This window comes from Sprattus sprattus, assembly GCF_963457725.1.
Source record: "Sprattus sprattus genome assembly, chromosome: 6".
Taxonomy (NCBI): Eukaryota; Metazoa; Chordata; class Actinopteri; order Clupeiformes; family Clupeidae; genus Sprattus; species Sprattus sprattus.
In genome coordinates, this window is record NC_137925.1 from 25,507,965 (window position 1) to 25,523,912 (window position 15,948).

A 15,948-nucleotide genomic window follows, 5' to 3' on the forward strand; every position below is an offset into this window, starting at 1 on the left:
TACAGGTAGGCTACAGACGGAAGCTCAACCTACGCCATCCTCAGCCCTTCAAAGTTCACAATCCTTTAAAGGAACCAGCAGTGGTGCCGGACCTCACAAATACGACCGTTGGGCTACATTTAAGGGTCATTGTCATTCAACTTCATGCCACAATGTTGTTTATCAACGTTGTATTGCTGATGCTAAAACTGACCGTGTCAACAGAGGGACTATCGACGTGTCATAACTTTGACTTGGACGACCATAAGTCAAAACGCATCGAAGCGGTGCGCGGACAAATTTTGAGCAAACTCCGTATTCGTTCACCTCCTGAATCAGAGCAAGCGCCATCACCGACGCCGGTGCCCCCGGAGGTTATGTTACTCTACAACAGTACCCGAGAACTGCTGAAAGAGCGCGCCCGCCTGGCGGATGCGTGCGACCGGGAGAGCAGCGAGGAGGATTATTATGCAAAAGAGGTACAGCGCGTGGATATGCAACCACCTGACACAAGTGAGTCAATTGTGTGCTGTGCTGCTTTGTGGACTGCACTGTACTGTACATGTCAGTGTAAGGGCAGACGAATATTATTAGGTTACGTTTCTGCAATCACAGTGTGTTTTGAGTAAGTATCCATATTGTTTGTCATGTTTACACAGACAATATCAACCCTACGCCGCCGAGTCCATATTATAGAGTGGCGGGCTTTGATGTCACCGACGTAGCGCGAAACTCTAGCACACTGGTCAAAGCGGAGTTCCGGATCTACAGAATTCCCAACCCCCAGGCTCGCTCGACTGAACAGAGGGTGGAAGTATATCAGGTAATTACAGGCCCTGTTGTGCATATAATTATCCCAGTCATGAAATTATGTGATGTCTCACCATTTCTATAATTTCAAAAGCATAGGAAAGGCATGCGTGTGATATAGCCTCTATTTGGCGAGTCAGTAGCCTATATATGACCTATGAATCGTATGGAGCATTCTAATTCTAGTGGCTTTTTGCCTGGCAATTTTTAATCTTTTAGTAATTTTATTGCAGTCACTAGATGGCGGTGCTGCCGTCTTGCGCTGCGTAAACTTAACCCTTTTCGCCCCGTGTTTCTCCAAGCCCGCCAGAGCACTTTCACTGTGTTTTACTTTTGAGGGGAATTAGGCCAGGCAATGTCGTCTCCTTGGTCTCTCTTACATTTTCACCCCTCTTTCCGTCCTAGCTGCTGAAGGCAGACGTTGAGACAGCTCCCATGCAGAGATACATCGACTCACGAACAGTGCGTCCTCAAGAGAAAGGGGCGTGGATGTCCATTGATGTCACAGAAACTGTCAAGGAATGGTTGGCACATAGAGGTCAGGCCTTTGACCAGTATTCAACCCGCACATGCTATACACAGAGACTGTCACTATCTGTTTCCACACATGGACATCATCAATATCAATTTTCGGATTTAACAAGTGCCAATCACTGTTATTCTAGTAATGATACTGTGAAATGGTGGAACTAAATTATAGAGAAAGCGTAGCCCACAAAATATTTAATTTAAATTTATAAAATTTTGCTTAGGGGGCATTCATATGGATCAATTAGAAGGTTTAATTTGTTGGGAAAAAAGCTGGAACAACGATGCCCTATTGTGAATGCAGTCATTCTCACTCTTGATCTGTCTATCTATCAATCTATCTATCTATGTAGCTATCATGTAGCTTGTTTTTATATATGGACACCAGTTTTCTCTCTGTCTTCAGACAGGAACCTTGGTCTGAAACTCAGTGTTCATTGTCCTTGCTGTACATTTGTTCCATCCACAAACAATATTGTGCCCAACAAGAGTGAAGAACTGGAAGCACGCTTTGCAGGTAAGGATTGTTATAGTATTAGTATAACTGGCACAGGTTGTTTTCATTGTTAAAAGTAATAGTTACATGATTTCCCTCATTTGACCTCTAACTGAAGATCTATGTTGACCTACTGTCACAGTCAGACGAATACAAAGTCAAAAGGTAAGGATGTCAAGGTCAAATATAACATCAGTACTCTATTATATCAATCCGTGTACCTACAAGAAGCATCTAAGAACATAAACATTGCATTTTATTCATTAAGCATACCCTTTTAACTGAAGTGCCTCAGAGTCCAGTACAGATACATCCCTCAGTATGAGTGCTACTGGGCGGTCGAACCCATAATCTTGGTGTTGTTAGCATCTGGTTCTAGCAGCTGAGCCACAGAAACAGTAGGCAGACAGCCTGACCAGTGTTTGTCATTAACCTCTGCAGGCATTGATGATGAATTTAAAAGGCCGGGGCCCACAAAGGGTCAGATTGAGTTCAGCACCAAGACCCCCCACCTCATCCTCACCCTCCTCCCCACTGACAGAATTGAGAAACCCGCAACGAAAAACCGCAAGAGGCGGGCTGCTCCCGATACCACCACGTGCTCTCGGTATGCTACCAATACTGTACCTATAAATTGGGTATTGGTGGATGTGTCTGTACGTGCCACTTATTTCTGTATGTGGCAATGTGGTGTAATGAATATACTGATATTGTGATATAATGGTATGATATTTATGTCTTGGAGCCGCGTATCCGACTTAGGTGTCATCTCTCTCCTTCCACACTAGCAACGGTTCAGACCAGGGCTGTTGCCTGAGGTCTTTGTACATTGACTTTCGCCGCGACCTTAACTGGAAGTGGATACATGAACCGAAGGGATACAAGGCCAACTTTTGTGCAGGAAACTGCCCCTACCTTTGGAGTGCTGACAATCACTACAACATGGTGAGATCTACTGCTGGTTCATTTTTATGTACTTTCGATGTGAATGTGAGTGAATTCAAAATCAGTTTCAGTCACTAATGAACCATGGAACAGAATTACAGGAAATACCTGTTTGCATATTCTGTGGGGTCTTGTGTGTCAACGTAGTGACTCTGTTGTTGACTCATGCTCGCTTCCACGCAGATCCTGCCGCTGTACAATAAGCTGAACCCCGAGGCCTCGGCCTCCCCGTGCTGCGTACCCCAGGACCTGGAGCCCCTCACCATCGTCTACTTCCTGGGCCGGACCCCCCGTGTGGAGCAGCTGTCCAACATGGTGGTCAAGTCCTGCAAGTGCCGCTGATTAAGTGAAAGGGGAGAGGAAAAAAGAAAATAGGCAGAGAGTAAAAAGAAGAAAGAGGAACGATGTGTGGAGATTAGTGAATCTGAAGGAGAAGTAAGCCAGACACTAAAATGCCTTCAATGTCTGTCTGGCATGATGCTCAGATTTATGCACAAATATGCAGAAGCGCCGATGTTGTTATGTCATGGAGTGTAAAATAATCATGAATAGAAAGTATATATCTACAGTTGTGTGTTTGTAAGTGTGGTACCACCATTGGGAGATTAAGAATTGTATGTGTGTGTGTGCATGAAAGTGTGAGTGTCTATTTATTCTTTTTTTTTTTTTTTAAACCGTGATTGTACTTTGGCTTTGGGATACTTAATTTAAGTGTATACCGTCAGTCTCTCACAGCTAAATAACAGGTCTAGACTGCAATGTGTAAATGAATGAATATTAACCGTATTTCTTTCCTTTTCTGCATCCAAAATACATTACACAGTCCCACTGTACAAAGGGTTGTGTTTCTCACTGTGGGATATGCCTGTATAATAGGCCTGTCTAGGGGAGACTGGGTAAGAGGTGATAGATGAACATTTTTAAGACCTCTTACATTCACAATGTAAATAATTTCTCTGCATTACATGTAAGGTTTAATTACCTCTGCATTAAAATTTGATAATTTTGAGAACTTGGACTTGCATTTTCCTGTTGTGAGGCAAGAGGTATGACTGATAACTGTACCAAAACCATATATTTGAAAATGCTTTTTCCTCTGAAGCAAAAGATAGCTGAGTCTGAATTTCCTTTTCTCCCAGCGACTGAGTTCTTGTGAGGGTTGAGTGTGCGGATTTGTTTCAGGGATTTGCCAGATGCGGTCAGGGGTTGAAAATCTCCGGCGTAAACAGGATGTGAGCGATTTCCAGACACCGACCACTCACGAAAAAGCTAGATTTAAACGCTTGGGGCTCAGGGTTTGTGGCGAGAGTACAGAAAAAATGCTAGAGAGAGACGTGGGTTGAGAATGTCACAGTCGAACCTTTGAGCTGGGCCTACTACTATATCGACCGTATAGTCGTGGGTTTATCGTCTGCGTTCGCTAACAAAACGCACATTTGTGTCCCTGAGCTTTCAAATCGAAACCGCCTCGATGTCTCAAATAGTTCGCCTTAAATAACTATCCCATTGGGAGTAATGTAGGTTATTTTTATGTCGGCATTTCTATATGAATGCATGCTATGTGCGTTTAGGCACGTTTCTCACTCTCTCTCCCTGTGTGTGTTTTCGTATAAGTTTGTAATGAGAAAGAGAAGGTGCGGAATAGATTGAATGTTTATCTGGATAGCGCTGCGGTTGGAAGGTTCAATCTTCGGAGAATGAAGAGCTGTCTGTGTTTGCCAGGGCGTAGTTAAATACAGAAAATGCCTTCATCTCTGTCTCTTGCCCTGCGAAAACAAGTTTTTATAAACTAGGCCCAGGGGCACCAAGCCAGGAAAGAGGGAAGATAGATAGACTGGGGAAATAGTGTATAGAATATTTTTTCTCTCTTTGAAATTAAGAGTTGGTGTTATTTTTAAGCCATACATGCATCATACCACATGCATTAATCATAGCACACATTGTTTATTACATTTTACACATTTGAAATGTAAAAAGCTGAAGTGATTTACTAGTTACCAGTTTAAGTAAGTAAGCAAACATTAACTGCCTTGTGCAAACAAATATATTTGAATGGGAACAGTGGATTCTGGTGAGCCTTGCGGGCAGGAGTTGGTAAAAGGATAGAACTCCGTCTGTTCAGGTGTAGACAGCAAGGGAAAGGCATTACGTCTGTGTCCTCAGGGTGTCTAGTCTCTAATGTCAGTGCCTTAAAAGACTTCTCAGTGTCTCAGTAGCAGCGAGGAACGTCAGAGGCAACCGCACGCCAGAGAGATTCAGGTGGAGGATGGTGTGAAGTCTCTCCACCAGAGAATGACAGAAATGTGTTAGATTACAGAGGGGAACAGCCAGCACCCAGGCTTTGAAGCATTAACTCTAACTACAGATATGGCTTGTGTGTTTGGCTGGCTGTGTGTTGAGTGTGTTGGGACTTTGACCCTGAGTAGCTTTGTATGATAGACCTCTCCTCTGGCAGCTACCTTGATAGTCCAACCACAGGAGCCATTGAAGGCTCGGGCACTACTGCCGTCTGTGGCCTGCGTGCGAACAGACAGTGGGAATATGTCCTCTGGAAGTCAAAGAGGCTTTTTGTAGATGCCTCTGTCACCACAGGGTTGCTTTTGTGGATCAAAGCTCGAGAATTTGATGAAGCTGATTTGTGGCAATATACTCCATCCGGTAAAACCCTACTAAAAAAAAACAGGAAGAGTGCCTCTCACCATGATTATGCTTTATTTTGTACATAATTAGAGTCAGACTTTGAGTTCGTCTCACAGATGTGAGACTGATTACATCATCGCTCTTGCATCGTCATTTATATAAGCACAGATGGCAGTCACAGCAAGGCCACATCAGTATTCAGACCACATCAGTATTTAGACCACACAGTTCACTTTACCAGGATTACCCTTTTCTTTTTAAGGCTCCTTTTGCAAGCGGAAAACTAAATGGTTTGGGAATTTCTTACTGTCACTCAATGGACATGAAATGCATTCTCTGATCACATCCACTGAAATTGCAAATTCAATCTTTGTATTGTCTTTTTATAAGTTATTTGGGGTTTAACTGATTGTACTGTAACTGTTTAATGATTTAGTTGATTGACTGAGATCTGTTGAGGAGATCTGTTGCACTGCTTGTAAAGTCTTGAAATTGCCATCTCCGTTAAAGGTGAATAATGAGATTATTTAGTCTCGGTTTTAATTACTGAGAAAAAAGTGTGGCTTTTTTTTTTACAAAGAAAGAAGGCATGAATATAGTGCAAGGCAACAATTCATTAAGTTACATGGTTTTATTTCCCAGTTATTTCATTTACAGATAGTTTGACAAATAATTGTTCCTGGACATTTTTATGATTATAACTCCCAGTCCTCTACTGTAAAGACAGCAGTGCTTGTAAAGGTGTTACACTGAAGCAGCATCACTGATGTGTCTCCCCTTTTCATTTTTCATCCTGATTCAAAACAAAAATGTAGTCAGGATGGCATTCACATTGCTCACAATTCAGATTTTCCCAAAAGACATAAAGAATGAGGCATCTCTGTACCCGGCTGGATTTGAAGGTCATACTCACAGCATCCATAGAGTTTGTTGATCCTCAGGATGTCAGTGTTAGACATTCCCTTTCTCTGTCCAATTTGCACATTTGGGTTTGGAATTGGAGTGATTGTCTCCTTTCCTCTCTGGGTTGTGAAAGCAGTTCTACAGAAGGAAATGTGTACAGTGAGTTTTATAAAACATACTTTTATTTAGTAATGCAAACAGGTAAAAACATCTCTTGATTAATACGTTTTATTCAGTGGGTCCCATTTTCTTACCTCCCATAATGCATCACAGAAATGTAGTCATATGTAGTGTTCAGGTTGTTGGTGCTTTGTTTCTTGAAGTTGTAAGCCATTCCTGCCAAAAGACAGACAAACAAGAGCTTTAAAAACATGGCTATCTCTCATAAAGAAATATTTTAGATATAGTCGGTGTTAATTTGAATTATTCTGACAGAGAACTAAGCATAGATATGGTTTACGTTTGTTGATGTAATCCCAGTTGATTTTCACATACTGGTCTCTGTCACTCCTGGTTTGTTCATGGTAGAAGCCCAGAGCATGGAGGAGTTCATGCTGGATGATGCCGTGGTAAACACAACCGTTCTTTTTTAAGACCACCTGTTTGCCTCCTGTCCTCCCAAGGCTGGAGTAGCACCTGAGAAAGGTGGGAGAAATAATGACTAAAATAGTTACAACAGGGTTTAGTTAACTTATATTAGTTCATGTATTCAATAATTTTTAATTGTTCACAAAAAGCATTCTTAACAACCAGGATGTGTTAAATTACATTATGTTACAAATGACCAGTTGGTCATACACTAATCAGCATTAATGAATATTTACTAGTAATTATGCATGGAATTCCAAATTGGTATTAATTTGCTAGTGGTCTTCACCGGAGACATAACACATTTACATTTAGTCATATAGCAGACACTTTTATCCAAAGGGACTTAGAAGGAAGTATTTACATTTTACATCTATACTGATGCTATCAGGAGCTATTAGGGATTCAGTATCTTGCTCAAGGAGGCTTCAACAAAGAGGAAATTAACTAGTAACCTTCTATTTGCTAAATTACTTCTGTACCTCTTGTACCACTGTCGTAGCCTGGATACCAGACTGAACCTCGCCCACAACATTTGAGGTCTGGAAGTTCGGTCTGGCACTGCTCCGTTGGGGAGAAATTATCAGCTTTCAGCAAAATTATCTAACCAATGAAATTGTCAGGGTGGGCTATACAATGATGGACAGATGATCAACCAACGCTTGAGTTGAATTAACGGTAGATTCGAAATCGTACCAAGATGGCGGCATCTTGGGAGCCTGTTAGTGGGAAATATTTTATGTGAATGAAGCTATCTACATGACTTTTTTTATGTCTACATTGACTCGGTTAGTTGTGTATGTGCTACACGAATGTTGCAGAGTATTGTAGGACTTAACTGAAGCTCTCTAGACATTTATTGTTAGGTTATTGCTAACGCTTAGACCAAAAATCCATTGAAACACATAGTAGCTAGCTAGCCTCGCTGCTAATAAGTATAACGTGAGTATGCATATCTCACAGATATTGACAACGCATTCATTTTGAAAGAGCAACAGAGAAACGCTGGTCTGGTAAAAGTTTAATGTATCAGATGGTCATACTACGTTCAGTGGCGGTTTTAGGCACGGGTGACCCGGGCGGTCGCCCGGGGCGGCACTTTTTCAAGTTACGTGGGGGGCGGCACTGTAGGCTATAGAGCAATACTCTAATACAATAAGTGGGCTCAAGTCAGTCACACATTGACTTTCTTGCAAAAAACGCACATTCATAATATTATAATTACAGGCCTATAATTCCTGCACGTTTTTAGTTTTTCTGAATTGTGTGAAATGGCTTATACAAATAGGTAATACTGAACGATTATGTGTCACCAAGGGCAAGGTGAATTGGTTTAGTCTTAACAGTGTTGGGCGATAGGGAATTTGTTGATTGTCGAGTGCAAAATAATCACAGAGATGGATACCCAATTTCGAAAAAAAGAAAAGAGGAGAAACAAGCAAAACATAAAGGTATGCCATTATGTTCTCTCTGTATGATTACGGTATCCATGTCATGATGAAGGGCTAATGTTAATTGGTGGTATAACTCTTACATTTGTTAGCCTGCTATTCTGCTGCCTTTGATTATACAACAATAATTTGGTTTTAACTCAACAAACACGAGATCTAATTTGACGATAAGATTCTGCTTTGCAACAAAACCGTTACACGATCAGTTATTGTTTATTTCCATGATTTGGGTTGACTTTGGGCCGTGTAATTAGCCAACGGAATGTTCATATCTTCTGTAGGCAGTTTCAAAGACGGAACATTTGCCATTTGCTACAACTGTATTTCATGACAAAGTATAGTTTACCAGTCATAAGTTGAAGTGTGGCATGCATAGAATTCTAGGCAGTAACCAAGCAGCTAATTGTTCCTCCCTGAAAGATAGGTTAATATAGCGTCTAATGAGAGATATTTAGCATGTGGGCAGTAAGGGCAAGTTTATTTAAATGTGTTTATTTAAATTCATGGATGTTTTGTATAAGAGTTATATTGTAGCCTCCGGTCTTTTGATGTCAATTTCAGGGGCACTTCTAAAATAGTTTGGCGCATCCTCTGCCACTGGTCAGAATGTGTGCAATTGTGCAAAGTTTGTCTTTTAATTATTTTTTAATTAAGTTTTCATTTAAAAAAAAAATATTAAAAACAAAAAAGGAGGAGGGGGTCTCGCCCGGGGCGAAATTCCATGTAGAACTGCCACTGACTACGTTGCTCTGATTGGTTCTAGGTATCCAATTGAGCGAAGAGGCATTTTTTTCCCTGGTTTGTTGAAACACGCACCATAATCACAGCTCAATGGAGCAGTATCAGACTCATATTCTGACAAGAATTAAGAGTATGACATCGTCAGGCTGCCACTGTCGCCCAAAATTGGATCTTTACATGAAGTGTTACCAGCATGTGGGATTTACATTTACAGTTTTTCACTATTGTTAAGAAGTAAAAAGCGAAAATTCGGCACAATCTGCACAACCTTCACGTCATGTATCAATCGCTCGCCCCAAGTGGGAAATACTTAAGATTCTCTTATCTACATTAGAGTCCGATTTTCCTTGTGAACACGCTGATGTCAATTACACATCACGTTGTTGTCAAAACAGTGTACACAAAGTTCTGTTGTTGCACACAATTTTCAAGTAAAATCTCAAAGCATCAACCTGCAAGACACAAATAGTCAAATCTCTAAACTTTCAGGTCTTTTAACCAATTTGCAGTGAGGACTGCACCATAAAAGTGTCTTGAGCCTCTGTTTTGTTTGATAAACTATTGAAAACTTTGAAAAGATCGACAACCAGAGAAGGAGAGGGGTAAGAGTGAGAGGAGGAGAAAGAGGAGGACGAGAAGGAGGAGGAGTAGGAGGTTGAAGAGTAGGAGGACAGAGAGAAGGAAGAGGAGGACAAGGAGGAGGAAGAGAATGAGGACAAAGTGAAGAAGGAGGAGGATCAGGAGAAAGAAGAAGGAGACTGGTCATCTCTAATGAGATTTGGGCCGCTGTGGTAGACCATGTTTTCATGGTTTTTCATTAGAACCTTCAGGATGGAGAACAAGTACGAAATCTACTTGCCTTGTGTACTGTAATACTGCATATCAATAGAATATACGTAGTGTGCTCACAGTATTTGTATTTTGCAGGACTGAAAGAGAACCACACTGTGGAGGAAGAAAACACACTTTCAATATTTTTTTAAAGCAAAGTAGCATTTTCCAGGAGATATAAAGGGTTTTGCAATATCAGTTAGTTTTTTTGGGATTTGTGTTTAGAGTTTTGAGAACGAGGCATGCTTTCAAAAAATGTGTGTAAGAAATTGAGAACAACTATAAGCATTTTGTATACAATTTTATGTCAATACAATCTAGTGTTTGGTGGAACAGGAGACTGAAATTGTAAATATGGTTTGTGAGAACAACAGTATTGCTGTTTTATGTTTGACTATGAAAAATGTAGGCCTACACTGATACATTTCACAAAAGGAGAAAGGGCTCAATGAGTCATTGTCATTCATATGGTGTGTTTCGATGATTGTGTTTTCAATTTTGCACTTCTGTGTGCTGTAAATGCTTGGTAGTGTGCAGCTAATGCTTAGTTGTGTGTACTAAATGAATGTATGTGTTTGTGTTTTGAAAATATGGCTGTGTGTACCAAATGAAAACACGAGTTCCATTTTGTGAACAGTTACAGTATTTCTCTGTTCCTAAAACACATTTTTTCAAAGCATGCCTCGGTTTCTCTTAGCTCTAAACACAAATCCCAAAACCACTCACACAAAATGCAAAACCCTTTATATCTCTTGCAAAATGACACTTTGGTTTCAAAACACTATTATATCACCTCAAAAGGGCATTTTGTTTTCAAACAACAAACACAGACCATTATTTGAGTAGACATTCTAAGCATTGATTGAACACTGATGTGCTCAATGGAAAACACTACTATGAAATGGGAAAACACTAGTATGAAGGCCTTATCAGGAGTATTATGCCTTTTCATCTCCAGTGTTACTGTACGCTTTCTCCTGTTGTAAAATATTTTAACTGTATAATGTTTTAACTCAAAAATGAAAGAAAAATGTAAAATAATAAAAGGACAAAAAAACTAGACTGCATCCTGTTCTTGCTCAAGACAATATCGACATTTTCTTGTGTTGTGAAACATCTGAAAATACAGTTTGATTTGAACATTTGATTGGATTACAATACAGTACAGTAATGTTTCTGTGCTGATAGGACGTAATCAGTTGTGGAAACGTATATGACTTACTTGCACATAGTCATATCATACTGTAATTGTTTGACTCTATCAGAGTTTCTGTCAAAAGGCACCCTGTACACCTGCTTCATTCTTGAGATGTTCTGCCTTAGAACATGGTCCACTGTGGCTAGGCTCTTTGTATTGATGTTTAGGAATATGTCTTGGTCATCAATGGTTGCACTTTGTATTTGTTTACGTATACTGTAATTTTACAAATACAGTACAATGTAAAATATTCTACAGTAAAATACAACAATACTATGCTCCTGATACAGTAAGGCATTCAAACTAGTGTTTTACTGTCATAGTAGTGTTTCTTACCCATTCTCTCTTCTGAATGTCCGGAGAATCGGTGCAACTGAGAAGCGGCTTATGTTTGGTTGAACCCTCTGGACAGCCTTGCCAGCCTCCTGCATGGTCAAACCCATGTTGACCACATGGTTGAACACATTGGCCTGAATCTCATCAGAGATACAGTAATGGCTCTCCGTCTTGCTCTTCCTCTTCATCATTTTCCTCCTCCTCCTCCTCTTACTCTCACTCCTCTGCCCCTCTGATCACCACTCACTTCAATGTTGCCATAAATTGTTCTCCAAACTAGGATCTAAAGTTTTGATTTAAAATTGCACAACAGCTTTGGAAATGGAAGTTTTGTCATTTGATTAGCAGTGTTTTCTGTTTGAACACAATGAGGTTTTGGCATTGATGAAGCATGCAAAGTAGAGAGGATGGTGTTTAGTGTTTTGAAGAAAATGTGGTTAACAATTGAAAACTGTGTCTAAAGCAGAGAATTGTGTGTTGTGGTTTGAAGAAAGTGCGGTTAACAATTGAAATCTGTGTTTAAAGCAGAGAATTGTGCTTAAAGTTTAGCAGAATTGGTTTAGGGAGTTGGCACTTGGGTTTAGTGTTCAGAGAAACCGAGGCATGTTTTGAAAAAATGTGTTTTAGGAACAGAGAAATACTGTAAGAGATTTGATAGCAAAGAGTCATCTTGCAAAGGGAGTGTCAGGTTTAGCATTTTGTGTGTGAGGTTTTCAATTTTCTGTGTGCAGCTTTGAGAAAGACGTTACTGTTTTGAAAAACGGGTTTCAGCAACAGTGAAAAACTGTAAGAGAGAAAAGCTATGCTCCAGGAAGCAGGTGTATGTGGACGTAGACATTTTCAACACTCTACAGTCGAGAAACTCACCCAGTTCTGTTTTCAATGCTGATGTAGTCCCTCTGAGTCGACCGAGCAACAAACTGAACACAGGTTCTTCTGTTGTAGATTGTCATGGCATTTATTTTTTTCTTTTTGTCATTGCATGCTGAAAAGCAGAACAAACGGTGAGCACAAATTATCAATGGGGATGCTTTAAAAACATACAGTAGATATTGAATATTAAAGATTACAACAAATACATTTACTTAGAGAAGTCAGAGCTCATTGTGTAGGGGACCTGAACTTTCCCATTAGAAGACTTTTTCCATAAGCAGTTGTTGTTCCTGCAAGCCATAGCATTCCTGGTTCTTGGCACAACAATATCTCCTTCCATTAGAAACTCACTGGAAGCTGAAAGATGAAATGTCATTTTTGAAGTTAATCTAGTGACACTGTAAGTTTACATTGCCAACAATCATTTAAATGAAGCAGTTAAATAGTTTAAATAATGATAAACAAACCATTATTGGTTTCTAGAATCTGTGTAGTTATGTCCACACTGTCAGACTCCTCTATGAGAAGCTCATCTTCATCGCCGTCCTCCTGAGAACAAATAAAAACCAAAATGTTCAAATAAAAGGGTCCAAACCCACGATTAGTATTTGAAGATAGCATTCTGAATGTAGCAGATATTCTCACCTTGGACAGGCCATTGTTGGTTGCCAGAATCTGTGTAGTTATGTCCACACTGTCAGGCTCCTCTATAAAAATTACATTTTCATCACCGTCCTCCTAGAGACAGATGAAATCCAAAAGGTGAAGATGAAACGGTACAAACAAACAATTAAGGCCTGATTTACTGACAGGATTGCGCCCATTTCTGGCGTAAAATAGCGGTCGTAAACATAAAACGGTATTTACTAAGGGGACGCAGTGCATATTACAGTTTTTTACAATTGCTAAAACACTAAAACCCACTGGCTGAACAAATTTCTCAGTTGCCTGAACTCATGAAGCTAATTGGGCAGTCTGTTGTCAATACCTTAAACTATTTCTCATAGTAAAACACAATTTGCAGGTCTCACTTAGACTTTTCAGCAAAACTCTAAACACATTCTCAGTCTTAAAACACATTCTGCACTCTAATTCACATGTCATCCATACTGGTAAACACAAGTGGCAACAATCAAATACAAATAGAGAACAAATGTCATTGATTGAACACAACCACTCAAAATTGATTTAACTTGTATCAAATGATGTGACACAACCAATATGAGCCAGTTTAGGGAGCAAACAGGTTGTTGAAGGTGGGAAGGAGAAAGTCTGAGAATGAATAGAAGAAACAATGTGAGGGGAGGAGGACAAGTAAACACCAAGTTGACTCCTTTGATTTGTGTCCCTTTTACTGTGGTAGTGTATATGGTAGTAGGCCTACAGTGCATTGTAGGCTGTATAAGGACAACACGTAAACAAGTTGTATGGCCCTGAACATTGTGCTTTCTATTTGGTACAGTAACAGTACTGATTGCTCAGTAGATTTTGACTGGTTCATATCAACGAAGAACAAGTGAAAGATGCAGGGTACAGTACTATAGGGGTACAAGAAGGAGAAAGAACCAACACAAATTAGAGCAAAGCAAAGTAGTCATTTCTGATACATTTGTATAGCTACTATGAGAGAGAACATGTTTTCATTCATCAATGAGGAGGCGGACATTGCCGGTACTTTCCGAGGATGAAAGGGTTACAAAATCAGCTCTAGAAGAGAAGGCGAAAGAGGAGACGTCAATGATAGATAAATATGAAATTTGTTTTGAGGTAAAAAATAAAAAATGTACTTCTCCCTGAGAACTATGTGTTTTGAACAGTGTGTTTTCTATTTTTTGGTGTATTGTTTACTGACTGATTGAAAGTGTATATAATTTTGAACACTTTGTTTATGATTTGACCGCAGTGTTTGATTTTGAGCACAGGTAAAACTGTTTTGAGGCGAAAGTTTCATTTTGCAAGAGGATTCAGAGGTTTTGTAAATAGTGCTTGAAGATGAGGTTTTGTGTTTAGAGTTTAGAGAAAATGAGTGACTGTTTCAAGAATGTGTTTTAGCAATTGTAAAAAACTGTAACGCCTGTGGGTGTGAACAGGGGAGGTTACGTGGACGTGGGTGGTAACGTAGGCGTGAAGCACACTTTAATGGGAGGAGAGAAGGTAAGTGCGCCTAATGATGTATTGCCTGGCGAGCGCAAGTCTCCGATTTGCGCGCTAATTCTCCGCCTCATAAAAGCACGTCTTAACCAGCAAGCGCATTTCCATTGAGTCTGAAAACGTTGATATGGCAGCAGTGATAACAGCAAGGCGAAGAAAGAAGACAGAGACAGCGCACAGAAATATTTTTTTTCAACTCGTATAACACATTTTCAGTTAAATGAACCACAAATCATTAGACGGTACAGGTTAAAAGCCACGCACTACTTCAATTACTGAACCAGATCAGAGACGACATCTAACACTCCAACCGGAGATCACATTCCATTCAATCAGTTGGTAGACTCTGGACAACATTGCAAATATTGGCATCGGATCATTTCAAACAGTTATAGCATCAGTTGGTATATCTCAGCCTTCACTCAGCCTAATATTCACCCAGGTACTCGACGCATTGCTACGGGGCACTGGTCAATATACATTTCCCCACTACGATAGCTGAAATTAAACTTTCCGAACGTAATTGGAGCCATTCATCGCACCCACATGCAAACAGCCCCATCTTCAATCCACGAACACGTTTAACGAAACAGAAAGCACACATATTCAATGAATGTCCAGGTCATATGTGATGCCAACATGACCATTACTTACGTGGTAGTGGTCTGTCCATGACAGTTTTATCTTCCGGAATAGTGCCATCTATCCATGATTGAGCAACGGTGATTTTGGAGAGGCCTGGCTACTTGGTAAATGTATTTGTTTCAGTGGGGATATATTGTAGTAAACCCATGTCCCTTGTAGAACGTATTAATCTCGCCATGTACACATCTATATTGTTATAATAGACAGTTTATGCATTAATGCCACCAATAGCATATTATTTATAATCGTGTTCTTTTCAACATCTCGCTGTAGGTGATGGCGGGCAAAACAACAATATAACCCATTGAATCAGGTTCAGTGATTGAGCGAACGTGAACCAATATATCTTTCTCCGCTTCGCTGAACCTTAGTTTTTTCTTCCTCGAATCTCCATGGTGGCAATAACTTGCAAGCAATTTCTCCAGTCTTTTAACGGTGCGCTAAATAATGATTGCCCATGCAGCGCGGAACTGGCTTGATAAATATCACGGAAAATGCGGGGAAACACTGTGCGTTAATGTGCGCCTCGCAAAGGCGCAGATTAAGCTGCGTTCGCCAATCAATATTAGTAAATCAGGCCCTTTAAAGGGCGGAGTAAGCACCCCAGTGCCCAGCGCAGATGTGGTTTGATGAATACCACGGAAAATGCGCAAAAACACTGTGCGTTAATTTGCGAACGCAGATTAAGCAGCGCTCGCATATTAGTAAATCAGGCCCTTAGTATTTAAAGATAGAGTTCTGAATATCTTAGACATTCCTACCATGACAGGCAGAGCCTTGGACAGGCCAAGCAGCAGCAGCACAAGAAGGGAGATGGAGGCTCTGAGGTCCAT

General features: G+C 40.3%; 1 protein-coding gene and 1 pseudogene across 2 annotated transcripts; one reads left to right on the top strand and one right to left on the bottom strand.

Moving 5' to 3' along the window:
- The first annotated feature begins 62 nt into the window (after positions 1–62).
- tgfb5 (transforming growth factor, beta 5) lies at positions 63–3,654 on the top strand. Its single transcript, XM_080841447.1, has 7 exons — positions 63–492; positions 639–802; positions 1,195–1,327; positions 1,724–1,834; positions 2,255–2,420; positions 2,602–2,758; positions 2,942–3,654. Exons 1-7 carry the CDS (start codon positions 153–155, stop codon positions 3,098–3,100), a joined length of 1,230 nt encoding a protein of 409 aa, XP_080697573.1. The 5' UTR covers positions 63–152; the 3' UTR covers positions 3,101–3,654.
- Positions 3,655–4,441: 787 nt separating this feature from the next.
- LOC308367088 (hatching enzyme 1.2-like) lies at positions 4,442–15,948 on the bottom strand (annotated as a pseudogene). The gene is made up of 9 exons: positions 15,877–15,948; positions 12,965–13,057; positions 12,787–12,868; positions 12,532–12,676; positions 12,314–12,431; positions 6,762–6,937; positions 6,556–6,637; positions 6,285–6,439; positions 4,442–4,524 (listed from the first exon to the last, which is right to left on the bottom strand). The product of its transcript is annotated as a hatching enzyme 1.2-like (transcript).

Coding starts and splice junctions, on each gene's coding strand:
- tgfb5 (XM_080841447.1), top strand. CDS start 153: ATGTTGTTTATCAACGTTGTATTGCTGATGCTAAAACTGACCGTGTCA. Junction 1,835..2,254: donor ACTGGAAGCACGCTTTGCAG/GTAAGGATTGTT, acceptor TAACCTCTGCAG/GCATTGATGATGAATTTAAA. Junction 2,759..2,941: donor CTGACAATCACTACAACATG/GTGAGATCTACT, acceptor GCTTCCACGCAG/ATCCTGCCGCTGTACAATAA.